Source organism: Phalangium opilio, unplaced genomic scaffold, assembly GCF_054372755.1.
Source record: "Phalangium opilio isolate 3A_F unplaced genomic scaffold, DU_Popi_V2 ptg000025l_1, whole genome shotgun sequence".
In the NCBI taxonomy this organism is placed as follows: domain Eukaryota; kingdom Metazoa; phylum Arthropoda; class Arachnida; order Opiliones; family Phalangiidae; genus Phalangium; species Phalangium opilio.
Window position 1 is genome coordinate 855,274 of NW_028324156.1, and position 27,601 is coordinate 882,874.

General features: G+C 37.0%; 2 protein-coding genes and 1 long non-coding RNA gene across 4 annotated transcripts in view; 2 read left to right on the forward strand and 1 right to left on the reverse strand.

The window, feature by feature from the left end:
* The window catches only part of LOC149691616 (inactive tyrosine-protein kinase transmembrane receptor ROR1-like), a 107,196-nt gene extending 88,078 nt beyond the window's left edge, over positions 1 to 19,118 (forward strand). Inside the window, exons 4-9 of the mRNA XM_089868950.1 lie at positions 4,673 to 5,165; positions 15,604 to 16,039; positions 16,104 to 16,293; positions 16,375 to 16,605; positions 16,673 to 17,486; positions 17,553 to 19,118. Coding sequence (XP_089725076.1) covers positions 4,673 to 5,165; positions 15,604 to 16,039; positions 16,104 to 16,293; positions 16,375 to 16,605; positions 16,673 to 17,486; positions 17,553 to 18,321 — 2,933 coding nt within the window. The 3' untranslated portion in view covers positions 18,322 to 19,118. The remainder of the gene's footprint in view (positions 1 to 4,672; positions 5,166 to 15,603; positions 16,040 to 16,103; positions 16,294 to 16,374; positions 16,606 to 16,672; positions 17,487 to 17,552) is intronic.
* Positions 1 to 27,601, forward strand: part of LOC149691602 (uncharacterized) — a 212,086-nt gene that overhangs the window by 168,940 nt on the left and 15,545 nt on the right. The window lies entirely within an intron of this gene.
* The window catches only part of LOC149691617 (uncharacterized), a 61,599-nt gene continuing 54,154 nt past the window's right edge, over positions 20,157 to 27,601 (reverse strand). The window contains exon 22 of the mRNA XM_089868946.1: positions 20,157 to 27,223. Within this exon, the coding sequence (XP_089725072.1) occupies positions 26,130 to 27,223 (1,094 nt within the window). The 3' untranslated portion in view covers positions 20,157 to 26,129. The remainder of the gene's footprint in view (positions 27,224 to 27,601) is intronic.

Below are 27,601 nucleotides of genomic sequence, written 5' to 3' on the forward strand. Positions count from 1 at the left end.
ATATGGCAGCGTAAATTATGTCACGAAACTCAGCTCCTCCTCCAACTGAAAGCTCTCTATAGTCTCTACGTCTTTGTTGTCTACATACCCATCAATGATCCGCGATTTTAACCATATACGGAAGTTACTGCATGCCCCACCCAACCCGTTTTTGGAAACAAGTTATTATTGAAACCAGTTAAGTTTCCGACCTCTTGGTATAACAGAACGAAAGAAAAAAATGGGCAGGTAGAGAGAGAGAGAGTGCGGGAAGAGCCATGGGTATATGGCGATAGACGTAATATTTCACCAATTTCGTGAACGGAATTACAATAGCCGCAAACCTTTCCAGGGACGTGGACGTGCTTCGAAACTCTAATTTCCCAAAATTTCAAGAGCAGAAAATTTCTATTTTATTCTCAGTAACCTTTTTTCCCCATATAAGAAATAAAGAAAAGATAGCCAAGGCCTAAAGAAAGGGTGTGCTTTTCTCTCCAAAGAAATACAAGAAAAATATATCAGGTAGAGAGAGAGAGAGAGAAAGAGAGAGAGATAAGCAGAAAAAAAAGAGCAAGAACCAATTGTAGAAACGCGAGATACTTGAACAAACGAAACTTTTCTATATGATATACTTAATCTTTTAAAAAAGGAAGAAAAATTCCAGTTTTTATTTTTTTTTTTATTTTTTTTTTTTACTATGAGGAAGGAATTTTATATTCTTTCTATCATTTATGTATAGTGTACGGGCAAGTGTTGCCAGTCGTTTGTGACTCTGGTTGGTGCAATTCAAAATGCTATCTACAACAACAACAGATTGAAAATCTTGTAGAATTCTGTGTTCGATTCAGTGATTATCAATTCAGTTCCAAACCTGTATACATGCAGGAGATGCTCTAATAACAAATTTCTGGCAACACTGAAGCGCATGCGCAGTTAAAGTTAAGAAAAGGGGAAGGAAATTTCTCTAGCCCCTTTAGTGCACCCTATCTATAAGTTAGAAGTTAATAATTCGAAGAATTGGTAAATAAAATTAACTCCGAGACTTTGCCATGATTCCATGATTCCATGACATTTCAATGACTGTAAAGTCACTTGTAAGGACCAATTTTCATTCATTATGGAAAAGTCAAGAGCGGTGTCTAACCAATAAGAAATTTCCAGAATTTTATGACAATTTTAAAATTCCATGACATAAATTTCAAAAATCCCCGATTACTTCATGCTGGTATTACAATATAAAATTTAACTCATTTAACTACAATTTCCAAAAATTCATAGAATTTTCCAGGAAATCAAGAAACTATCGCAAATCGTGTATCGGGTAATACTCAGAGCAAATAACTCAATTACAATACCCACAACCCATTGCGACGGTAATAATTTACGAAAGCAATAAGAAAACGGGGTAGGTTTTACGCGATTCCTGCGCACGGTGTCTGTCCAAATACGACCCGGCCATGCCATGACTAGTCCTTATCTATTTTACCACACGGTACTGCCGCATTTATTTCCTCATCCTTAGATTTTTATAGTCCAGTATTCCGTACCACCCGGAGTATTCCATAAACCCAAAGCCGCCAAATCAAACGCCCCCAAACCCTAACACGGATCGCGAAGCAAACTGAAACTGAAACCAACTTATTCTCCATCGCGCTTGATTGGCTAAAGTCCCCGTTGGATGGTTTGCCCCCTGGCGTCGAGTAAGAGAAATATAAACGTTCATAGAGTATCGGCAGTATTAAGCCTCGGTTTGTATGAAAGAAATGTATTAGATGCTGTTACTAGAAAAGAGCAAAGAAGGGAAACCTTACCCAGCGGGAAAATATTGGAACGTGGATATAGGGCTATTTCCTTTTCAATAGGAAACCAAGCGGAAACAACTTCCGGTAGTACGAATGACTTCCCCACTTCCTAACCCCCGTAGGCCATATACCCTTTTATACGTCATAGAAATTCAGTTTCTATGCTACAAAGAAAGCGCAGCGAGTTCATACAAAATACTGAAAGATAAACTGTACCTACGTTGTTGCGCTTAGCTTAGTCTATTCAGGTAGGGTTTATCTTGGTATCCAGACAAATCGATCCGAGATAAGTAACATTCTATATGAATTTAAGGCTGCTAGCCATATATTGACCATGCGAGTATTGGTCCCATATTTGAGGGTTAAAATTCATGATACTTGGTGCGATTACTCTATGGGATGTCTAGTTTATCGTGGTATCGTTAGTTTTTACCGATAGGGTTAAATAAAAAAGTTAAAACCATTTAAAGTTGAAATTTAGATCCAACAAAAACAGAATATTTTTGATATCGAAGTAGCTCTTTCATTTGAAGGTTTAAATTCATGACATTTGGTGCGCTTACTCTATGGAATGTCTAGTTTATCGTGGTATCATTGATTTTTACCGATAGGGCTAAATAAAAAAGATATAACCATTTGAAGTTGAAATTTAGATACAACAAAAACACCAGGACCTAGAAAGCATAATATTTTTGATATCATAGTAACTCCTTCATTTGGTGCTTCACATTCATGATATTTGGAGCAATTACTCTATGGAATATCTAGTTTATCGTGGTATCATTGGTTTTTACCAATAGGGTCAAATAATAAAGTTATGACCTTTGACACGACAAGATCCAATTAACAAAACACATGATATTTGAACTTTCATAATTTTTATACCTAATCGTGTATTAATACGAACAGCCTTTTAGGCTTGTTAACTGCTCTTGAAAAAGAGTGTAAAGTGCTCTTGAGTAGAAGAAGTATATCAGAATATAACTGTTATCTTTTGTTAGACTTTTTATTTGTTCAAGTCTGAATACGAACAAGCTATAGTTCTTTTCCCAATCGAAAATTCTATTCATACACTAGTGTACCGTTCCATTTCTAATTTATATTCTTTTGAAAAAAAAAAAAAAAAAAAAAAGAAACCATATTGTTAAGCCTAAATTCAGCACGTAAGCCTTTGCTATCGGAAGTAGCGTAGCTAGTTTGAATTCAAAAGAAAAACCGTAGTAGCATACGATGCCTTTGAAGAGATTGGATTTACTCAGAGAGAGCTCTAGTCGGAATGCAGGGGTGTTAGAAAAACAAACAAAACCGATTGATTGATGACTATTGATAAAAGAAAGGGCAACTTCATCTATAAAATAAGCTTTTTATACTAAAGCTCCAGTTGCAAAGGCTTAGGAAGGAAGAGGATGAAAAAGCTTTTTTTTTCAAATATAAAACAAACTAAGGGTGTCGGGGGAAGAGAAAGTTTCGGAAAAACGAAATTCGAGAAAATAAAAACCCCATACCGGAAGAATAGCTGGTCTTAAAAAAGGCGGGAAAAGAAGGAAACAACTTCCGGTGGTTGTGCAGCTTGTGCTATTGCAATATTTTATCTTGGAAAGCTCAAATTTATCTTCTAGATATTTATAAACTAGATTCAGTTTTTGTTCAAATTTGCGAGGTTTAGTTTTAGAATAAATCACGAAATTTAGTTTTTTTTAATAAATTCACGAAATTTAGTTTTTTTTAATAAATTCACGAAATTTAGTTTTTTTTTAATAAATTCACGAAATTTAAGTTTCTCTTTAAATTCACGAGATTGAATTTTTGAATAAATTCACGAGGTTTAATTTTTGAATAAATTCACGAGATTTAATTTTTGAATAAATTCACGAGATTTAATTTTTGAATAAATTCACGAGATTTAAGTTTTTCTTTAAATTCACGAGATTTAAGTTTTTCTTTAAATTCAAGAGATTTAAGTTTTTCTTTAAATTCAAGAGATTTAATTTTTTCTTTAAATTCAAGAGATTTAAGTTTTTCTTTAAATTCAAGAGATTTAAGTTTTTCTTTAAATTCACTAGATTTAAGTTTTTCTTTAAATTCACTAGATTTAAGTTTTTCTTTAAATTCACTAGATTTAAGTTTTTCTTTAAATTCACTAGATTTAAGTTTTTCTTTAAATTCACGAGATTTAATTTTTGAATAAACTCACGAGATTTAATTTCTCAATAAACTCACGAGATTTAATTTCTCAATAAATTCACGAGATCTTAGTTTTTATTCAAATTCACGAGATCTTGGTTTTTATTCAAATTCACGAGATCTTGGTTTTTATTCAAATTCACGAGATCTTAGTTTTTATTCAAATTCACGAGATCTTAGTTTTTATTCAAATTCACGAGATCTTGGTTTTTATTCAAATTCACGAGATCTTGGTTTTTATTCAAATTCACGAGATCTTAGTTTTTATTCAAATTCACGAGATCTTAGTTTTTATTCAAATTCACGAGACCTTAGTTTTTATTCAAATTCACGAGATCTTAGTTTTTATTCAAATTCACGAGATCTTAGTTTTTATTCAAATTCACGAGACCTTAGTTTTTATTCAAATTCACGAGATCTTGGTATTTATTCAAATTCACGAGACCTTAGTTTTTATTCAAATTCACGAGATCTTGGTATTTATTCAAATTCACGAGATCTTAGTTTTTATTCAAATTCACGAGATCTTGGTATTTATTCAAATTCACGAGATCTTGGTATTTATTCAAATTCACGAGATCTTAGTTTTTATTCAAATTCACGAGATCTTGGTATTTATTCAAATTCACGAGATCTTAGTTTTTATTCAAATTCACGAGATGGGTCAAAGGTTAATAATCTCAAATGTGATTATTTTCTATTTCAAGGTCACTTTCTGAGGGTGGAGCGCCCATTATTAAACATCACCAAAGAAGCTGGAGAAACGATCAAATTAAAATGCGAAATACGAGGAAATCCACCACCGACTCAAATAATTTGGTTAAAAAACGAAGCTCCATTAGAGGAAGAAAAGGGACGCGTCGATTTTAAACGTTACAACTTGACCGGTGGCTCCAAGTCTTCAGCAGCCGCCGCGGCGGTTGTAACTTCAAACGCCAACGTGGACACGACCGACAACAATAAACCGGCGGTGGATTTCCAAGGAGGTCAAGCCATGGGAATACGACTTAGAATAAACCGGGCTGACCCACTGGACACTGGGTATTACACGTGCCAAGCTGAGAATGATTTACAACAAAGAGTGGAGACCACTTCAGTCGTTATAGTTAAAGGTCACGGTGGAGGTCGTTTCGATATTGGACCAGCCATACCCAGCTTCCCGCCATTGTTTCCGCATTTTCCCGCCTTGGGACCAGGAAGGTAAGTCACGTGAACTTTGACCTTATAGCATAAAAGTTTGTATTAACGCTAAACTGAATGAAATCCCCTTTAAACATATCCTCAATTCGATAGAAAAAAGTATACAGGGTGTTTCAAAAAGGATGGTACAATGGGATGGTTAAATTAATTTTGAGTCGAAAATGTAACTTCTATGATCGATTTTGCCACAAATCAGTTATGATTAAAGATTGGACTGTTTTAGGAATAACCCCTCAATTAAATTAGAAATTATTGTCTTTCGGTTTCTTACTTAATTTTAAGGGGTCGTTGGTAAACACTCTAATGTGCGTAACTTGTTTAGGGTGTCCCTTAGGGTCAAAAAATCATTGAAGACTCAAAATTGATTTCCCATAGTACCATCCCAGTACTGTACTTCGGTCCTATAATTACTATTTTTACAACGAGTACTTGTGGTTAAAAACAATGTTGTAAATTAACCCGTTTATAAGCTTCTGTTTTTTCCCCCAATAATGAATTATTTGGTTTCACCACAAAACATTAAAAATAACTTTAAAAGAAATTACAATAACTCGAATGCATAGCGCTGAAACTAAACCTATTTAGTCGGTACCAAGAAGCGATATCTAGTTTATTAGGGAGAAGGTATAAGACGCCTAAGTATTCGCGCGGGCCATAGTCCCAGTCCCCCTTTCAAAACACAAGGGGGGACGTAAAAGGAGGCCCCGGGCTATTTCGCCAGCCTCTCCTCAGTCGAAAAGATGACTGTAATTTTCGTCATTCGCGTCGCGCTGACGTGAGTTTTCAAGAACCAATGAGATGCTGGTTGTAATTTAGAGGCGGCGAGGATTAACTCCGGACCTACGTTTGGACTGGAGATAAAGCTGGAAATGTGGGGCGAATTTATACCTTCTCCCTAGTAAACTAGATATCACTTCTTGGTTAAAGCAACATTGTAAATTAAACAAAAATAGTTAGTATTTCCCCAATAATGAATTATTTGGGTTTCACCACAATCATTAAAAATAACTTTAAAAGAAATTACAACAACCCGAATGCATAGCGCTGAAACCAGAAGTGAGATGAGACCAGAAGTACTGAGCTAACCAAATTCTTCACTCGGCGAAAGTGAATATTCTTGATAACACAAGAACGGTTGGCCCTCTAGTAGCGGTTTCTGAATTTTCCCTCCAAAACGTGAGACGCTCGCGGTGGTAGATGGCCGAACTAGATTCAAGGAGCCGCGTCCGTGTTCGGTCGCTTTAGGTTGAGGAGAAGGGGGTAGGAAATGTTTTTGGAACTCTACCAATTTTTTTCTCAGTAGTGTAGGCGCGATGGAAGCGGAATAAAATCAAATTTGTTCACTAATGCCAGGATCTACTATCAATGCTAGAGCCCTTCACTTCTAGTCTCATCTCACTTCTGCTGAAACTAAACCTATTTAGGCTTACTAAGCGAGACTCAAACATGAATGCAGGCTCGTAGAAATGGGGTATCCGTTTTAGACCCCATAAATAAGAAATTATATCCTTCTTTTGTGCGCCGTGAAGGCGACTTGATAGTTGAATGGCGTGCCTAAAGTATTTACCCTCGAAAGATTCCTCCCAAAAAAGAAAAGAGAAAGGAAATCAAACGGTTTTTCTTCTTCCTACCCAAAGTTGGACCCCCAAGTAGTTTTTTCTAATTCAGGGGAAAAAATAAAAAACCGATTTGGCCAATTTTACGCCTACAATAAGATTACCTTTTCCTTTTGAAGAATCAACCGGAATTTGCCTCAAATGCAGAAAGCTATAACTTAATTCGAAGGTTGAAAATCGATTTACACTAATAAAAACATCAAAATCATTACGGAAAACATAGTTAAAAGAAAATACACATTAATTTTATATAAATATTCAAAATTGGATGCTTAAGCCTAACGTTAATGTTCTTTTTTCTTTTTTTTTTTGCTAAACATCTCGTGCATTTTCTATACAGGGTGTTTCTGAAAGGTATGTTATGATTTGAAATTAAGAACAGTGTTATTTTATACTATTTCAAGTCGAAAATATTTTATGACATTTTGCTCTAACCCTAAGGGTCACCGTCTTTGAGTTATCATTGTCCAGTCTCTCTTACAGATGACCCAATAAAGAAACTGATTTAGACTATGATTTCTAATTTAATTAACGGGTCATCCGTAAAATACACCATCCAATCTTAACTTGAATACAGTGACCCGGAAGGCGAAATGAAAAATAGAAGTTACATTTTCGACTCAAAACCACCCAAAGAACATCCCCCTTAATTTCCGACAGACATTTCAGAAACAACCAATTACAGCACGATCCTCTTTCTACTGAGCACATGAAGTGTCGCGGTTTAAATCTAATTGATTAAATCATAAGTTTATAAAATATGTTCCTACCTACTACCTATACTTCGTAATGCTACTGATAGACTTACAGCTCGAGCTAGTTCTAGCAAAACGACAAGCCAGAATTGAAGTACTACACTCGGTGGTTAATTTTGCATGCAGGACTTCCATCTAGGTCCTATTTAGTCTGCATTACTAAGCCTTTGACAGCGCCAAAACCAGCAGGCGTCGCTTTTACATTAATCTATGATCTACCTCACTCACTTCATGACAAACTCCAGTTTCTAGGTTACCAGTGACAAACTTATTATGGAACATATCTTATAAACTTATGCTGTAAATCAATCTTACTCCTTTGAAATTATGACCCATCCCTTTCAATATATATATATATATATATATATATATATTGGTCAGTCAAGTCTTAAAATTAGTTTCGGTCCTTTTTCGAGAGACCCGCAAGAGTCTTTGTGACGAATGGGTAAGTGACCATTTCTCACGTAATAAGAAATTTCCGTCCCTACATAGTCAGTCTACCCCCATAAGTCGCCTTCTTTTTTTCATGAATTCAGCGGGATTCTTTTCACACCACCACTATACTATTGGTTGGATTTTTCTGCTCTATCACCGTCTTGGGTGCAAGGCTTAGCTGGATAAAACGCCATTACTTTAAGTTGCGGCCCCTGACATTATTAGCGAAGGAAGATGGTGCAGGGGGACTGCGGGACCTACCTTCTTTTCTACGCGTTTTTCACACACGGACGGACCGCTAGGATGTGAGGGACTGTCTGTAAGGGGAAAGGGACAAGGGAGAAGGAAAAAGGAGAAAAAACCCCCAGATTTATTGGGGTTGTTCCCTTAGAAACTCAAGATACAGTACGCGCGGCAAAGGATGAAGGTATAGTTGGCCAGAAAGAAAAAGAAAGAAAAAAGAAAGAATAGAAATCTCTGGGGAGAAATAAACTTTTTCGCGCTTGATAAATTCGTTCCGTCTTGAAGTAACGTAATAAGTACAAGTATGACACTTTTCATATCGTCTAGAGAAAGAGACCTTGTTCAGAAAAAGAGTCTGGTGTAACCTTGAAGGAGAGAGAGATGGAGTGGTAACCCCCCTTATCTATAACGTTGCCTATGGAACGGAACGGCACCCCGAAGTCCTCCCAGCATCCTCTTTGGGCGTTTAGGTTGGGTCGTACAGAACGGAATTGTAAAGGACGTACTTAAAAATGGAAGCTAGAACTTTCTCATTTAAATACAAAGGCGCTACGTGGCAGCACTTAACAATCGCCTACAGAAGGGAGGGGCGTGCGTAAGGCACACTGGGAGAGTTTCGGTGCAGCAAATGATCGCTCATCACCGTTTCCACTGCATCTTACCTCATTTCTCCCTGGTGTCACTGTGTTCACCATCTTCTTTTCCTAAGACGGTACATTGATGGGTATGTCGATGTACAACACAGACGTTAGATATTAAGGTATGGCTTCAAACAATATGGACCAACTTTGGTGCGGGACTGGTAACTTTGAAAGCCCTATCTCACGGCTTTGTTGTCCACGTGACACAAGAGGTTCCTTCCGTATTAACCCCCTTATCAAGCAAACGAAACTGCGCCCCGTCCCCTTTTCCGTTCATCATATTTATGGCTGGTAAGCTCCTTATGAAACCATGACGACAACGCAACTATGTTATGTCTACACACATACATATCAAAAATAAATTAATAAATACATTCAGGATGCATTATAATTTAAAAACAAGTATTGAATAAGTGGGGGGAAGACGTGAAACTGTGAAACAGAATGCATAAATAATGTACTCGGATGCGATTCGCATTATTTTGGGGAAAGGTGCAAAAAGAACCTATAACAAATAACACCCTAAAAATAGGCAGGAAAAAAAAAATAAGAAATATCATTTGCACTATTTTTTCCGGACGTAGTTTTACGTATAAATCCATTTTACGCCCCTTTCCTGCGTCGCGCCAATTTTCGTATATATACTGTATAGGATATACATTTTTTTTTATGTTCTGGAAAAAAGGAATCTGATATATTTCAGCAAGTAGTACCCCCACGTAATGCGACAATTCACAAACGACAGAGTTGGGTCCTCAACATAATTTTGTTCATTTTTGATTAGGGTACGTTCCTAAAGAACTCAACGCAATGGCTTGCTTACGCGGCAACTTCAAACGAAACTAGATAAGATTTATAAACCTAGAGATCGCCTGACTCCATCTCTAGTAAGAAACTGGCAACACTTAACGATTACTTTCCCGGAATTCAATCAATACACAAAACTTAAATTTCGTGTCTATAAGCCTGAATTTTTAACTTCATCATTGAGAGATGTTTGAAAACGTATTTTAAAAGTGGACATGTTTTATAATATACACATATATATATATTAAGGGGTCGTAGTTGAACCAGGACGCGAAACCAGATGGTATTCTCAAAGTATAGAGGATATAGTATGCCAGCAGGGAAACCCCTAGCATACAAGGGCCAGCAAAATAATCGAAAAACGGGGGAGCCAGGCGCAAAAAAAAGTTCGATTTCTGTGTGTGTGTTGGAAGAGGACTGGGAGAGCCTAGAAAAAGTGGGGGTTTGTTATAGTACCCTCTGTTGGAAATTATATGAAACTTCAACAGCCGGTCTTGATATATATTTCAGATGCAAATTACAACGCGTATAAAGCAAGCTTAATTCAATTCTACTTAACATAGGGCTTGCTAGAGAAATTTTTCTTAACCCGGTTTCTTTTAACTTAAACCGCAAGCTTTTCAGTGTTTCCAGTAATTTCTCTTATTAGAGCATCTCCTACGGGTTTGGAACTGAACGGAACACAGAATTCTACAAGCTTTTAAGTCCGTTTGAACTGCACGTGTAACAAATGACTGGCAACACTAGATATAAAGATCTTTACAAATTCGCCAAAATTTCCATCCCAAAAAATTATCGTTGGCCCCAAGGTATAGTCTTTGAGAAGCTTGTAAATTCATTCCAGAGTCGCAAAACAGTTCAACCTACTCAATTGTATTACGAGGAGCATTTAAACAAAAGGTTTATATAGTCATAATTTCCTAACCAAGTCTACTCAGAGAACAGTTCATTGAGACGAAACAAAACGCAAACCCAGTCAACGTGACCCAACAGTACGCGTCCCCGAGTAGTTGAATCGATACCTCGCGCAAAATGGTTCACTTCCGTTTTAAAGGACTACAGTGTCAGTTAAGAATGAATACAAACAGTAATACCCCGCCACTCTTTTTCCATGGCTTCCCCCCTGAATAGCACCCAAAAGTCTGAAACGAGCATAGTAGTGTAGGCAGGCAACAGAGTCTCATCTGTCAGTACTAGTAGCCTGGTACGCTCGTAACTATATACGTAACGTTCCTCGGAGAGCAGCTTGCTTGCTTGCTCGCTCGGTGCTCGGAACAGTTACAAGGGATAGCGTAATCTAAGATTCCCCACCCCCAAAACACGAAAAGCGGAGCGGAGAGGAGCAGAGGAGAGGAGAGCAAGGAGCGTAGTAGCTCGAGCAGCGCATCATCCAAAATGGCGGCGTCCGCCGGCGCCTTATTCTTGTTACTCTTACTACTTTTCTATTGCTTAACGTTATCCGTTATGGTCAATTCCGAATTATCCGGAGATTTTACGGAAGTTTCCGAAGTTTACGCCGACTACGACAATGACTTCCTACGAAACCTAAGTACAACACCGACGATAATTTTCGAGGAAATTGAAGCTAGGTTCGTAAATATATTATTATTATTATCACCCTGTGTTCATATTTGCCTCTAGCGTTTCTGCGGGCAACGTACTACTTGGTTAACTGGGTTTGGTATGACGCGGGGATGTTCTCTTACTTGGCTATACGATGAGAATCTTGTTGTTTAATTACTTATCTGTATGGGCAGAATGAATGTAGACCTATTCGACCGTCCGTATTTGAATTTACCTTCGATTGACTATAGTTTAATTAATTTTGGACGGTTTATTGTTTAAGGCTAATAATATGTGCTGTGTACTTAGAAATTGTATATCAGGAATTGGTTTAAATGTCACAAGAATATTACGGATGAGGAAGTTGATAGCTTGTTCGCTATTTTTGAAGACCTATAGCCGTGTTTATGGTTAGTTTTAGCTATTGCTGTCTATTCATTTTGGACGTCGCTCAGGTCGACAATGGGCGTTTGGTAGGAACGTAAACAAACTTTGTAGCGTCAGAACTCTTTAAGTTTACCAGCTGGTATTAAATGCTTTTATGGTGTAATAGACGAAATGATTACCTTCTCAATGGTACCAATAACATGTCTCTACATCAACCAGAACTTGAGATATTGAGGTTTTAAAAACATACAATTTTAGATAAAGGTTGCATGGACAAACCTTGAGACGTCAAAACACCATAAATTTAAAGAGACGAAGAGTAAACCCTTTTACAATATGATAAGATTAAATTATCCTCTATCTATTTGTACCAAGAACTTGTCCCTATATTAACCAGGGCTGGAGTAAATCGGGTTTGAAAAATATTCAATTTTAGACACCATGTGCATGGACTTCAGTTATGACAAGAGGTTCATAACTTAATTAATATTCATGGGGAGCAATAAGTACATTCTCAGTTAAAAGATCAAGGCTTGTATAGTTCTATATATGTCTTTGTTAAATACAAAAGAGTAAATATTAATTATAACTTGTTTGGATTGGGTTGCTGCTGGTAGCACGCCTCGAAGGGACGATAACTGGTTAGAATTTTGAGATTTTACCGTGTTCATTTTTGGACTAATTAAGACCAATGTTTTGGTGTTGATAAGCTTAATTTCGTCTTTGCTCTATTGATTGTAAACCCGCATTCTCTAACCTTGTAGGGTTAATAATAGAGCAAACTAAGGTTTTAGATAGTTATTAGATCACCGCCTATAATTATTAAGTAATTAAGTTTAATTACTAAGAGTGTCGCGTTGTCTCCCAATCAAGAAAATTATAAATAGCAACCCACGTGGGATCGTGGGTTTTAATTCAAATTATTTCCACGACAAAGTGTCATAATTTTAACGCCAAAAAATGTCAACAATAAACCAAGAGTGCATTAAGTTAGGATTAACGCCCGAAGAAAATTAATTAGATAAAGCTTAGCCGTTTAAGTTTTAAATTAAAACTAAGTTCAAGACAAAGTGTCATAATTTTAAGGCCAAAAAACAATGTCAACAATAAACCAAGAGTGAATAACGTTAGGCTTAACGTCAGTAGCAAAATTGAGAAGAAGAATGTATGAAGCTTAACCGTTTAAGTTTTAAATTAAAACTAAGTTCACGACAAAGTGTCATAATTTTAACACCAAAAAACAATGTCAACAATAAACCAAGAGTGCATTACGTCGGGCTTAACGTCAGTAACAAAATTGAGAAGAAGGTATAAATCTTAGTCGTTCAAGTTTTAAATTAAAAATAAGTTCTGGAAGAAAATGTCGTCTCTCCGATTTCTCATCCCCTTTAACCGGGGGATTGATTTTACCAATTATCGATAATTTAAAGGAAAAAGTTCAGATATCCGACCGAATAAGGGAACAAAGCTTTGCAGTAGCAGCAGCAAGTTGATTGGACATTGAAGCGCGTGAGAATCGGGGAGGTTCTTTTTCCAAACCCTGACGTTGTTGATTTTGAAAATTGAAGAGCCCGCGCGAGCGATGACTCAATGGAAAAGCGTGACATGAAGAAGCGAGAATAACGTTGCCATGGTTACACCCCCCCTACCCTATACACCTTTCTCTCTCTCTCTTCAGGACGGTAGATAATGCACTCCTCTATTAAAGGAAAGAGACAATTTTAAAAGAGACAAAAGAGATACTCCAGAGAATAGTATCCAAAAAAAGAGGAGAGGGGGAGTGGATGTCACTTGTCTTATTTCCTGAGGAGAGAAAAAAAATTTACCCTAGCTACCACCAGGAGCGAGAGATATTTGCTTAGAAAGAAAGAAAGAATTCTTATTTAACTTTAACCTCTTGTATTTTTACAAATTTTTATTAAGGATATTTTAGAATTTTCTGCAAATAGTATAGTTGGGTTGGGTATATTGCCTCAGAATATTTTGACATTAAGTTGGACTCTGATTGAACTTTGACCCCAGTACTTCCCTAATTTGGAGTAAGTTATTTTAGAATTGTGGGTATACATGTTGCTTCTGCCATAAATTAAGTGGTATGTTTTTTGGGAAGAACATCCCCTTTCAATTTATGGCACACTTATCTGAAACACCCTGTACATATATACACACAATATTATTTTTCTTATGGTTGAACTTTAACCTCCAGCAATTTCTCAATTTGGATTAAGGATATTTGAACTTTAACCCTTAGCAAGAAGCGATATCTAGTTTACTAGGGAGAAGGTATAAGATGCCTAAGTATTCGCACGCCATAGTCCCAGTCCCCCTTTCAAAATACAAGGGGGGACGTAAAAGGATGCCGGGCTATTTCGCCTCTCCTCAGTCGGAATATACGACTATAATTTTCGTCATTCGCGTCTGTCGCGCAGACGTGAGTTTTCAAGAACCAATGAGATGCTGGTTGTAATTTAGAGGCGGGGATTAACTCCGGACCTACGTTTGGACTGGAGATAAAGCTGGAAATATGGCGAATTTATACCTTCACCCTAATAAACTAGATATAACTTCTTGCCCTTAGATTAAGGATATTATAGTATTTTCTTCAAAAAAGGTAGTCAGTTGTTTCTATCTTAGGTTTTCTTTCTAAAACCATATTACACCAGCCTTCTTTGACAGAAGTTGAACTTTAACCTCGGCATTTTCCTAATATGGATTGAGGATATTTTGGGAACTCCCGCAAACGGTAGTTGTTCCTATCTTGGGAGAGTTTTTTCTTCCTTTTCTTCTAAAAACCATATTAGTCCATGCAGCCTTCTTTAACATTAAGTTCGTTTACCTCGCGGTTGGTTTGTCTTTTCGTGTCTAGATCGCTAACGCGGTAATAATGTAATCGATATATCTGGTAAAATTATGCTAGCCACGTAATCTGTTTCGTTTTAAACAACATATTCCCGGCTGGGCTTTTACGCGCATACACCCAAACTTAGGGAGGCCAAAAATATAATGGAGAGAAAATGAGATCTAATATATATAGGCCTATACATACTGAAACATTCTGGTTGTTAGGGAAAAAATGTGCGTGTATAATTTTGAGAGAAGCCAGAATGCATTGCCAGATAGCGGTTTTTAAATCCACATCGTTTTTATCGAAATCCGATAAACTCTGTCCTATACTATCACCATGCAAACTGCGCTAGAGCACAACAAAAACAAAAAGCTACGATTGTAGTCTAAACTTCGTCAAATTATAAAATGTTACGTTTTTAGGCACATCAATAACGAAGGAGCGTGTATAGCGAAAACACTGGCTCGTACGGCCAAATGTCATATATATAGAACATTTTCGACTCAAAATGGCCCAAATAACATCACCCATAATTTCTGATAGACTTTTTAGAAACACCCTGTATATAACCGCGGGAAAACAACACATTCGGGGAAATACCTTTGGGATCTGATAGCTTAAATCGTTCTCTACCTTATGGTATTAAAGGCATGGGTCTACGTTAATTAGGTCTAATTGTTTTAATTAGGTGGGTAGCTTAAACTTCACCCGTTACGTTATACAATTACAGTTTAGTCATAATTATAGATTACAGGGTTCGGACGAAATTTTTATATTGAAAATCCCTGACTTTACCAGCTTATACCTGAACAAATTTTGAAAGAAATATCCCTGACCATTTTAAGGTGTTTATCAGAGCCTACTTCATATCACCTGGCCTATATTTATCATCACTCGAAGCATGGTTTGATATACCAAACGAAATCCCTGACCCATACCTGACGTTTTAGAGAAAAGGCTTCAAATCCCTGACTTAACCAGGTTCCGTGCGAACCCTGGCTAAGAAACCACACTCCCTGGGAAATACCTTTAGGGATCTGCTAGCGCAAAGTGCTCTCTACCTAATGGCGTTGAATACTTGGTCGTTGGTCCTCAGTCAATTATAACACGAGACAATTAACTTTCAATCAACTGTTCCAATTACAGTTTACCAGACGACCACCACAATCCATTGGTGGAAGAACCAACGGAGACATTCCATCACACGCACCAAATACCAAACCACCGTCGAGTTCACCATACGCCTCCCTTGATTCCACCCAAACCACCTCACAAAATTCATCCTCCACCTGGAGGTACGCATAGAGGATCTCAAAGTCAAGGTTACTGCCAAGTGTATCGAGGCGTCACATGCGCTCAATACATCGGGAACCGAACCGTCTTTATACAACCTCCAAACAGTCTAAGTTTAATGGAGGAAAAACTAGCTGCGGCCTTCACCGTGGTAGCGACTTCTCACGATGTCTCAGCGGATTGTCATCGATACGCGATTCCATCTTTGTGTTTCTTCGCGTTTCCGCTTTGTTTCGAGGATTCGCACCTGCCGCCCAGCGCCCCAAGACCGCCATCCGCAGCCAGACAGGTTAGATATCTTTACTTAACCCATTTTAATCTTAACCCTAATTTATAATATTGTTCTTTAAAAGGTTTGTCGAGACGAATGCGAAGCCTTAGAGGGCAATATCTGTAGAATGGAGTATTCAATCGCTAAGAGACACCCGCTTATTGGTCAACAAAAGATTCTACCAGTTTGCGAAGAGTTACCGCCAGTTGGTTCGAAGGAAAGTGAATCCTGTATTAGGTTAGGAGTACCCACAGCTATTCAGCTAAATAAAGGTATGTAATTGCTTAATTAATTCATTCCGACTAGAGGTTGGGTTTGGTAGCGTTTCATTGTGACTGTCCTATTCATTGTAGAACATAATTGTTACGTCGGAACTGGGACGGACTATCGCGGGATGATTGCCACAACGCGTTCGGGTTTTTTGTGCCAACATTGGAGTTTGCAGATATTTTTAAGGACAGCTGACCATCCGGAATTAGCGGGAGGACACAATTATTGCAGGAATCCGGGAGGAATGGAAACGGCACCGTGGTGTTACGTCAAGGACAGAGTCAGAAAGGAAGAATGCGATATTCCCAAGTGTGGTAAGTTCAATGATGACTTGACGGTTGATGTGGATGATATTTAATTGGAAGCTTTTTCTTACAACAGTTGACTATCTATGGTTGTACATCTTGCTCCCAAGCATCGCCCTGGTAGCTCTCATTGGTCTACTACTGGGTATATGGTGCATGCGTCATCGGGGAAAACCATCACCACCAACTACGAAAATTACCAAGGGCGCTGCTGTTGGAGCGGGAACCGTCGGTCCGGGAGGAATGACCATTGGTCAAGGCGGGACATTAAGGCCATCCAGTCAACAAAGTCACCACACGCAAAACCAGCAACAACAAATGATGATGGAAATGAAAGCTCTTCTGCCCAGAGGCCAACACGTTCTTCGCGTCCCCGAAGTACCGTTAACGGCCATCAGGTTCCTACAGGAACTGGGCGAAGGGGCTTTCGGTAAAGTGTACAGAGGCGAACTCATCGGGGTGATACAATCCAACGGGGGTATTACCCCAGTAGCCATCAAAACTCTGAAGGAAAACGCGACGATGAAGACGCGTCAAGACTTTCAGAGAGAGGCCGAGTTGATGTCCGATTTACACCATCCTAACATTGTTTGTTTACTGGGCGTGTGTACCCGGGAAGAACCACTGAGCATGTTGTTCGAATATATGTCGCAAGGAGACCTTCACGAATACCTTATCGTGCATTCCCCGCGTTGCGAAGCCGACGATGACAGTGGTAATAATGACCTACACGTCCTAGACTTGGCCGATTTCCTCCTGATCGCCAGACAAATCGCCGCCGGTATGGAATACTTAGCCAGCCATCATTACGTACATAGAGATTTGGCTGCCAGAAACTGTTTAGTCGGAGAAGGTCTAACGGTTAAGATCTCTGACTTTGGTTTGTCCAGGTAGGCGACTCGAATCCTTATCAAATAGCCATTCTAACGCGTCTAACGAATCTGATTCCTTTTCAGGGACATCTACTCCTCGGATTACTACCGTGTCCAATCGAAATCTCTGTTACCAGTTAGATGGATGCCACCAGAATCCATCTTATACGGAAAATTCACGACGGAAAGCGACGTTTGGTCTTTCGGCGTCGTATTATGGGAGACATTTAGCTACGGTTTACAACCCTATTACGGTTTTAACAACCAAGAGGTGATAGACATGATCCGTTCGAGACAACTCTTACCGTGTCCCGAAGACTGTCCGTCTCATATTTACGCCATGATGGTCGAATGTTGGCACGAAATGGCCACCAGAAGACCAACCTTCAAGGAGTTACACGCTCGCTTGGCATCGTGGGAAATGTTACACGCGAGGACATTCGGTAATACGGCTCACTCAACGTGCGGTAGTAATAGCTTACATAACGGAAGTCAACACAGTAGCGCGAGTACCGGGACAGTCGGTGGTGCTCCCAGCAACAATACCGGTTCTACTAACTTAAGCAGTACACCTCAACAACATAATCAATTAGTTATGAACCATTCCCCGTACCATCCGCAAAATATACAAAATTCGGGACACAATTCACCGTGCGGTATAAACGGTATCAACGGTACCAATATCAGGCAGTTACACGTGGCTATGGCGCCACAAACTAACCATAATATCATGCCATACACCGTTTGTACGGACTCGCAAGGAATCTTACTTAATCGTCCGCCTGTTCTGAGACCGACGCAAGTTGCCCTACCCTTGCACAATATGTCCGACAGTAAAGTATCAAAAATTTAAAAGAAAATTACCCATAATTTTCATCCTTTAAAAAACGTAATATCTGTTCCTTCAACAGCGTGAAATTACAAATAAATTTACAATATCTGTTCAATTAGCCTTATTCCTGATCAGCGCCACCTACCCATAGCGGCGACTTTGAGAACTACTGTAAGCGGCAAGCCAATCAGATGTCGCTAAAATCTTGTGACGTCATTTTTGGTAAGACCCGAGAGTGCCAGTCAGTGACGTCACCAGATTTTAGCGACATCTGATTGGCTTGCCGCTTACAGTAGTTCTCAAAGTCGCCGCTATGGGTAGGTGGCGCTGATCAGGAATAAGGCTAATTAGGGGCATGAAATTACAATTTTTTTTTTAAACTTCTTTGAGATGAAATTACGGTGAAATGAACTACCTACCATAAAGGGACTCCTATTATGGACCAAATAAGACAATTTAAGACAGGACCATAAGGTTTTTTCCTTACTACACACAAAAAGTCCCTAAAAAACTATAAGGATTTTTTGACTAAAATTTGAGACTCCATTTACAAGTCTTAAGAAAAAAACAGAGATAGGCAATTTTTTCCATGCTTTTTATACCAATGAACTATTAAAAGATGAACGTGTTTACTATTTTTAACCTAACCACTTATATCAAAAAAAAAAAAAAATAAAAAAATAAATAAATAAAAATGGGCGTGGTTAAATTCATCATCCCGTGACGTCAATAAAAAAAATTAAAAAAAAACTGAAAAAATAGTTTGCTATTGTGTAGTGGAAAAGATATGTAAATAAAACCAAAATTAAAGCACTCAATACCTTAATTAATTAATTAATTAGTGTAATTATAGGTACCATCCCTGACCTAATTAATAATAATTAAAATGAAAAAAAAAAAAAAACATTTTTTAATTATGTGTAAAAAAAAAACTATAAAAATAAAATAAGGTGGTAATGTTTGTGTTTCCTACCAACACTGCATTTAAATAAAAATTAATTTGTTTAAAATTAAATATACAAATTAATTAATTAAAAGAAATAACCCTCGTGAAATGTTTGCTGTTCGTCAGGGAAATATTATTATTATATATATAAAAAAAAAATAAATCGTTTGGTATATGCCATAAGTAAGCGCCATAAAAATTAAATAACTTTTTAAAAAGTTAAATTTAATATGTTTAAAATGAATATTATCAGTGAAATTAAGAACCCATTAACGACCCGAGAAATTTAATTTAAAAGATTGTGTGATCTCAACGTTTTCTAGCCCCCTTCATGCATGGGGCAGCAATATTGGAAAGTATACAGGGTGTTTAAAAAACGGAGGTTCATTATAGGATCGAAGTACACATAGTGGGATGTAATTCTATGGGAAATAAATTTTGAGTCGAAAATGTACTATAACTTATAAAATATATTATAATTTTGCCCTAAGATCGGCCACCTTAAACAAGTTATGATTAGTTTATTTTACGAATGACCCCTTTAAGACACTGAAAAACAACGATATTTAATTAAGGGGTCATCCGTAAAACACTCAAATCATAATAAAATGTATTATAATTTTGCCCTATGATAGAGCACCTTAAACAAGTTATGATTAGTGTATTTTACGGATGACCCCCTTCAGACACTGAAAAACAACGATATTTGATTAAGGGGTCATCCCTAAAACACTCAATTTTACCCTAAGATCGACCACCTTAAACAAGTTATGATTAGAGTATTTTAAGGATGACCCTTTAAGACACTGAAAAACAACGATATTTAATTAAGGGACCATCAATAAAACACTAAAATCATAATTTATAAAACGGTAACCTTCTTAGGCCAAAATGTCATAGAAGTTACAAATATTTTCGACTAAAATTGATTTCCCATAGAACCATCCCACTGTACTTCTTCCTATACCTAAGCTGTCTACTACTAACACATTCTCGCGTCTTATATGGATTCTTGGTGAAACCTATAAAAATATATATATATATATATAATGAAGTAAACCCTTTTTAGAAAGAAAAAAAAAATTAAAAAATAAAAAACGTACGATTTCTACCTAGTCATAAAATTGCTCCTAAATTTCCCGAGTTGCTTTTTTGGTCTACAAATTAATTTGTATCACAGCCAGAAACAAAAGCTCAACAAAGGCCTACATCTCTTCGTATATATATGGTATTAAAAAAATAATTAAACGCCGCTGTTTAATTTAATTTGAATTAAATTAAAACCTAAATTTAAATTTAAGTCACATCCCATATATATAAATAAATTTCTCACTGACTCCGCTGAGCAAAATCCAATTTTTGTATCAAAAACCAAAAAAAAAAAATAAATCTGTAACTACGGTGGATACTTTTAAAGAAGAAAAAAAAAAAAAAAAAATGAAATTATAATAAGAAATTTTTGGTCTTTGTCTGTCTGATAATAACGCTTCGTTTTTGATTATTAATTGCAGGAAGATGGCGTAAGTACCTGATATACTATTTTTAAACAGATTTTTTTAAAAAAAAGTAAGGAGTAATGAAGGATAGATATGAAATAGGGTAAGTGGTGAAAACAGTCTAAAGGATTAAGTATAAAGTGGGAATACAGGTTTGCCAAAATAAGGATTCAGAATAAAATTACCTGATTAGTCCAGTGTAGTGCTTTCCCCTGATCTATGGCATCCCCCCCGATATCAGCGAGGACTGGAATGCATACAGATAATTGGAATAATGGTGTAGCAGTTTTCTCAACGTATTAAGGGCAGATTTTATGGGAAGAGCTAGACTTATCATTATGCATGACGAATTTTACCAGGGTTCATCCAACTTTAGGAAAACAAATTTCCCTGAGGTTTCCAGGTTTTCTCCATACACTTCCCTGAATTTTCCAGGTTTTTCCCGTATATGGAGTATCCTATGGAGCGAATTTTAACGAAGGAGGGGGGGCGGCAAATATGACTATTACATAATCAAAGGACATCCCCGTATCTCTAGTAGAACCAGAGTTATGAGCCTCCAAAATTTAGTGTAATGTTAATCCTATGGAGGGGATGTTTACGAACATTTTGCTTAAATACTCCCTCGGCCCCTGCTTGACGCAAATTTCCCTGATTTCCTTGAATTTTACTAAAAATTATAAATTTCCCTGAGGTTTTTGACAACTATTTATTTCCCTGATTTTTCCAGGTTTGTATGAACCCTGTCATGGGATATATCATGTAGGCACAATTATTCCTAGTAGCTGTATGTATTCCTGGGAAGGAAATAAAATCCTCGAGTCCAGTTTATCATTTTATTTAAAATAAATCGACACCTGATACTGGTATCTATTAATATATATTGCATTGCTAAAAGATGCCAAAAACACGTTTTTTTTTAATTAAATTTGTTTTTCCTTAAACTCTTTTCAAATATGATTTTTCTATTCATCTCGTTATAATCTCTAATCTTTCATTAAATTTTAATTTACTATTCATTATAATTGGTAAGTATATTGCAACCTTGGCTCTCGCAGGTACTTATGCCTTGATTGCAATAAAAATACCTTTTCAACCGTCTGAGCACTATATTTTTGCATTTTTGTTCAGTTAATTAAGTTTGATTATTAATTACACTAACTAGGTCTTAATAATTTCTCTAATTTTATCTACAATATTTTTTGGGAAATATTAGGATATCTAAAAACCAATAGATCCCATTCCATTTTTGTTTAATTTCCTATGTTTAGTGAAAGTTAATTAATTCCAATTAAATGGTTTCTTAATTCTAGTATATTAGACTAATTTTTCTAGAGTTAATTTTCCTTCAGGTTGTTTTTTTTTATGTTTTGTTTTTGGCTTTATTACGTGGAAGAATTAAAATTAAACAGAAGGGTTTGAATTAAAGATTAATTTAAGGATAGAATTAATTAGAATTAAGAAGCGCACTGACTAGATTGAACACGAGAAAGATAATTAAATTTTAGCATTAAGTTTATTAAATTAAATTATATTTTAGAAGATAGAAATGGATGGAATGTTTTCAATAGGTTCAGCGAAAAGAAGTGATTTTTTTCTTGTTTAAGAAAAATTAACAACAAATTATTAAATACTGAAAATTTAGTTTACAGAAAATCGGACAGAATCATCAACCCAAAACCATAATTAAAAGGCCTGCACCAAAACCTCGCGCTAGCTGCAATCATTGTTCTTACGCCTATGACTAGACTACAAATCAAACTAATCCACGTGGTTATTTCCCGCGCTTTTAAGTGTTAAAACAAATCGCACGTGTAGCATAATTTTCGGGCGCTTTAACGATTTAAAACCAATCGCACGTGTAGCATAAATTTCCCGCGCTTTTACGTTTCAAAACAACCTGCACGTGTAGCATAATTTTCCCGCGCTTTTAGTTACAAAACAAACTGCACGTGAAGCAAAACTTTTCCCGCGTTTTTACGTTTTAAAACAAATCGCACGTGTAGCATAACTTTCCCGCGCTTTTAGCTACAAAACAAACTGCACGTGAAGCATAATTTTCCCGCGCTTTCCGTTCAAAACAAACTGCACGTGTAGCACAACTTTCCCGCGCTTTCACGTTTTAAAACAACCTGCACGTGAATCAATTATTAAATAAACGCCACGTGGTAACTTTCCCGCCTTTTCAGATCAATCCCCACAAGTGACAATTTCGCGCTCTTTCTTACAAAACGGATACAAAAAAAACTACCCATGCACTATAAAACCAACCCAAGTCTAAAATAACCCTTTTAAAAAACACATTCCTTTATTTCAACAGCGCCGTCGAGATTTTATTTATTTATTTATTTTAATTCATCTTAATTTAATCTTTAATACGATGATATGACTTAAGGAGCAAATTTTACGGTACTTAACCTCAATGTATTATTCCGACAGACGTAAAATAGATCAGTATTAAATGAACCATATCAAGATAAACACTTCATCAGATTTTCCAGGGTCACGTGTCAGAAAAATTGGAGAAAAAATGTAAAAAAAAAAGTGATTTTTTTTAACTCAATTTCGCTTTCAAAAAAGACAAAAACTATTGTTTGTTAAAAATGGCATTTCATACATAAAAATGGCACGTCAATTTTAGTGTTTTAAGCTCACTCTCTCTCTCTCTCTCTCGGTCTCATCGTCATTGATACATTTATATTTTAAAGAATTAAAAAATATCTAATTGACATTAGAATACTGCAGTATTTTTTTTAATTAGTTTCCGAAAATAGAACAGCTGATAATATTTAAATATATTAACACGTGGTCTTTAAAAAAAGTCCCAAGCGCCGAGTATAATATTAGGCCTATTTTGGTCTACAAAGCCAAAATAATAAATAGTAATATATACCAGGAATTCACCTATAGCATTAGCAACCCATCCCACTCGCAAAATTGTATATCAGACGGCTTGACTCTAATTTAAAACTACACTTAAACGTAATTAACTAATTTCCCAGACCAATTAAGTTTAATTATAAGTTTCCTCAGCGTTAACGTCTACCCTATGCAAGCGAGAAAATTATGTTCGCACTTATACACAAACTTTGAATTAGAAATGAAGAACATTTTTGAAATCAAAATTGGCATAACTGAAAATTGTTCCAAAAAAAATTGGTAGGACTGAACTACAGAAAGTGTAACTTTTATGACATTTGTTCTAAAGGACACCGTTTACAAGTTATGATTGGAATACTTTAGGAATGTCCCCCCAAAATATAGGCATTGTCTATTAGTTTCTTCTTAATATTAAGGGGTCATGCATAAAACATTATTTTCAATCATAACTTAATTGTTTAGGGTGTGTCCCTTAGAGCAAAATGTCACAGAAGTTACAATTTCGACTCAAAATCGATTTCCCACTGTACTACCACCCTTTTTGAAACACCCTGTATAGTACCTCTTGAGTATCTTAAATAATTATTTTAGTGCCTTTCCAAGCCGCTTAAAGAGTATAATTTGGCTTAAGTATTCATCCTAATTAGTTTAATTAGAAACTTGGAAAATAACTAAGAATATTTCAGCATTTTTAGTGTACCTAATAAAGAATTTCAAAGATTGTAGTGCGAACATAACCTCAGAAAAATAAAAAAAATAAAAATAAAAATAAACAAGTCTAGCCCTTCAAAGTTTGCATCCGTTTCATTTCTCTAAAAGGAATAGCAACTGACGATAGTTAAGTCTAATTTTAGTATAAAGTTAAAGCAAGAAGTGATATCTAGTTTATTAGGGAGAAGGTATAAATTCGCCCCACATTTATAATCTAGCTTTATCTCCAGTCCAAAAAGTACGTAGGTCCGGAGTTAAACCCCGCCGCCTCTAAATTACAACCAGCATCTCATTGGTTCTTAAAAACTCACGTCAGCGCGACAGACGCGAATGACGAAAATTACAGTCATATTTTCCGACTGAGGAGAGCGTAGCGAAATAGCCCGGCCTCCTTTTGCGTCCCCCCCCCCCATTGTATTTTGAAAGGGGGACTGGGACTATGGCCCGCGAATACTTAGGCAACTCAAACCTTCTCCCTAGATATTACTTCTTGGTTAAAGGAAATAAAGTGCCCGGGGACGTTTACCCCCGTGTAAATAACTCGTGTATGTTCATCTAAGCCTAAAAAACCGTTAACGCAGACTCAAAACCCTATTTACAAAAAAAAAAGAACTATACTTACAATAAAATTAAAAAGGGTAATGTTAATTATTGCCTGCGGTAGGATAAACACTTCCCTTGTAACTAACTTCTTCGTATTTAATTTTTATACAGTAAAATATCTTTTAGCTTTTTGTTTTTATTTTTAGTGTTTTGTTTAATATATTCTAATTATTTTCTACAGTGTAGCGTCTAAAAAACAAAAAAAGATCTAATACGTAACCTTTGACCTTCTGAGGAGATGAAATCAAAGTTGTTATAATTATTAACAAAATTATACAAATAACTTAAAAGAGGGAATCTTTTATAATTATAAACCTTTTGGCCTCTTTTCTTTTAATAAAAAAACGAAAACAAAGTTAGGCTTGATGGAAAAATAGCGTTTTTTGTATTTGCTTTAAAAATAGGCCTATCTTTTACTAAGCCTTGGCTTGGAATCAAACTATTCCTAACTCCCCTAAGCCTTGGTGTAACTTCGCTAACCCTTGGCTTTGGCATCAAATTATTCTTAAGCCTTGATGGGAACTTCGCTAACACTTGGCTTTCGCATCAAATTATTCTTTAGCCTTGATGGGAACTTCGCTAACACTTGGCTTTGGCATCAAATTATTCTTAAGCCTTGATGGGAACTTCGCTAACACTTGGCTTTCGCATCAAATTATTCTTAAGCCTTGATGGGAACTTCGCTAACACTTGGCTTTGGCATCAAATTATTCTTAAGCCTTGATGGGAACTTCGCTAACACTTGGCTTTCGCATCAAATTATTCTTAAGCCTTGATGGGAACTTCGCTAACACTTGGCTTTCGCATCAAATTATTCTTAAGCCTTGATGGGAACTTCGCTAACACTTGGCTTTCGCATCAAATTATTCTTAAGCCTTGATGGGAACTTCGCTAACACTTGGCTTTCGCATCAAATTATTCTTTAGCCTTGATGGGAACTTCGCTAACACTTGGCTTTCGCATCAAATTATTCTTTAGCCTTGATGGGAACTTCGCTAACACTTGGCTTTCGCATCAAATTATTCTTAAGCCTTGATGGAAACTTCGCTAACACTTGGCTTTGGCATCAAACTGATTTCAAGGCCTTAGCTACGAATTAATTCCTTTAGGCCTAAATCTAATTAATGATTAAAAAACGCCATTTTCCACCACATACCCTAACTCGCAAACAAAAAACAAAAACTTGCCATCAACTAAACCCTAGACTCTGGATTGGAAACGCTAGGCTTAACTTTTTCCTTCTTAGGGACGCACTTGGGACTTAAACTTTTCGAAGAAGACGACGAGGACCCTTTGGGCGATTTGGATCTTGGTCGATTGATATTTTTCTTCTCCGTTACTACACTTAAACCCTTTGTATTTGTGCCGCCGCCACCACCACCACCTCCCCCATCAACAACGGTTGTCGTTGGCGCCGTCGTTGTCGTTTGCTGTTGAAGTTTACTGTCCAAAGACACCTCCTTCTTTGGTTCTCGCGTCAACTCCAACTTATCGGCGGTTGTACTTGTCGACGAGGACTTCTTGGACCCTTTGGAGGATGATTTCCTGGTTATTTTCTCTTTGGCATTGATCTTATTGAAGTTGGTCACTTGGTAAGCGACGACGGAAGCGTGATCTAATTTGCCAGGAACCATGGCTAACTTTTCCCCGACTTTCCTTCTCCTCATCCTCTGTTCGTTAACTTGTAAGGGCGGGGCCTCGGACCCGTTCATGGCCACCGTCGATGGTTCGCCATTAGGGTCCTCAACGTGATAGAGATCAGGATCTTCTAGTATCCGTCGTTTCGCGACCGTTAATTTCGTCGCAAAGTCAATCATATTCTCGCACAATTGCTTGGCGGTTTCGCAAGGGCCATCACCTTCGTTGACACCGTTCCTCAACAAGTCCTCCATGCGGAGTAGCGTAAGTTCGTGTCTTTGATGGGCCTCAACCATGGGCATGAATGGATTTATCTGAAGATGATGGGTGGTGGATACTTCGCCTTTATTATCGTTACGATTGTCAAAAGGAGATAGATGAGGACCCGAACTTTGATGCCCGTTAGCTCCATGATTCTTGGACGAACCAGGAGTCGTCGCTTTACTCGGTTTCTTTGCCAAAGCGAATTTACCAACAACAGGATCGAAATTATCGGAGATACCGTCGCTGGTAAGGAAGACAATGTCACCTTCCTCAACGACAGTCATGGCCACCGTTAGATTGTTGAGTTCGGGATTGGAACCATCAACGGGACCAAGAGCACCCAAGGCATCTCGCATATCTCTCATAGAGTAGATGTCGTGCGAACCTTATTTTGGTCATAGACAAAACAGGTTTTTTTTTTTGGTGCCTGGTCATTTTTTTTTAGCATTGAAAAGAATGCAACAAACAAACTACGCACAATAACTACAACTACGGAAAATGCAGTGAACTAAATGGATGACGCAAGCCCGCAAGTCAATATAAAAAATATCACACCAAGAAGAAAGATTTGAATGAAAAAGTGCGAGTGATTCGTGATGTAACAAAGTATGAATGCATTTGTCAGTAAATAAACTTTATGGTGAAAATTAGTGCCACAAAATCACCCATTGTACTCAGAATATAACCTTAATTGTACCTCAGGTTCCAATACAAAGCATCCTTAATATGTATGGCGGTACAATGCTAATGACTGATTTGTTAA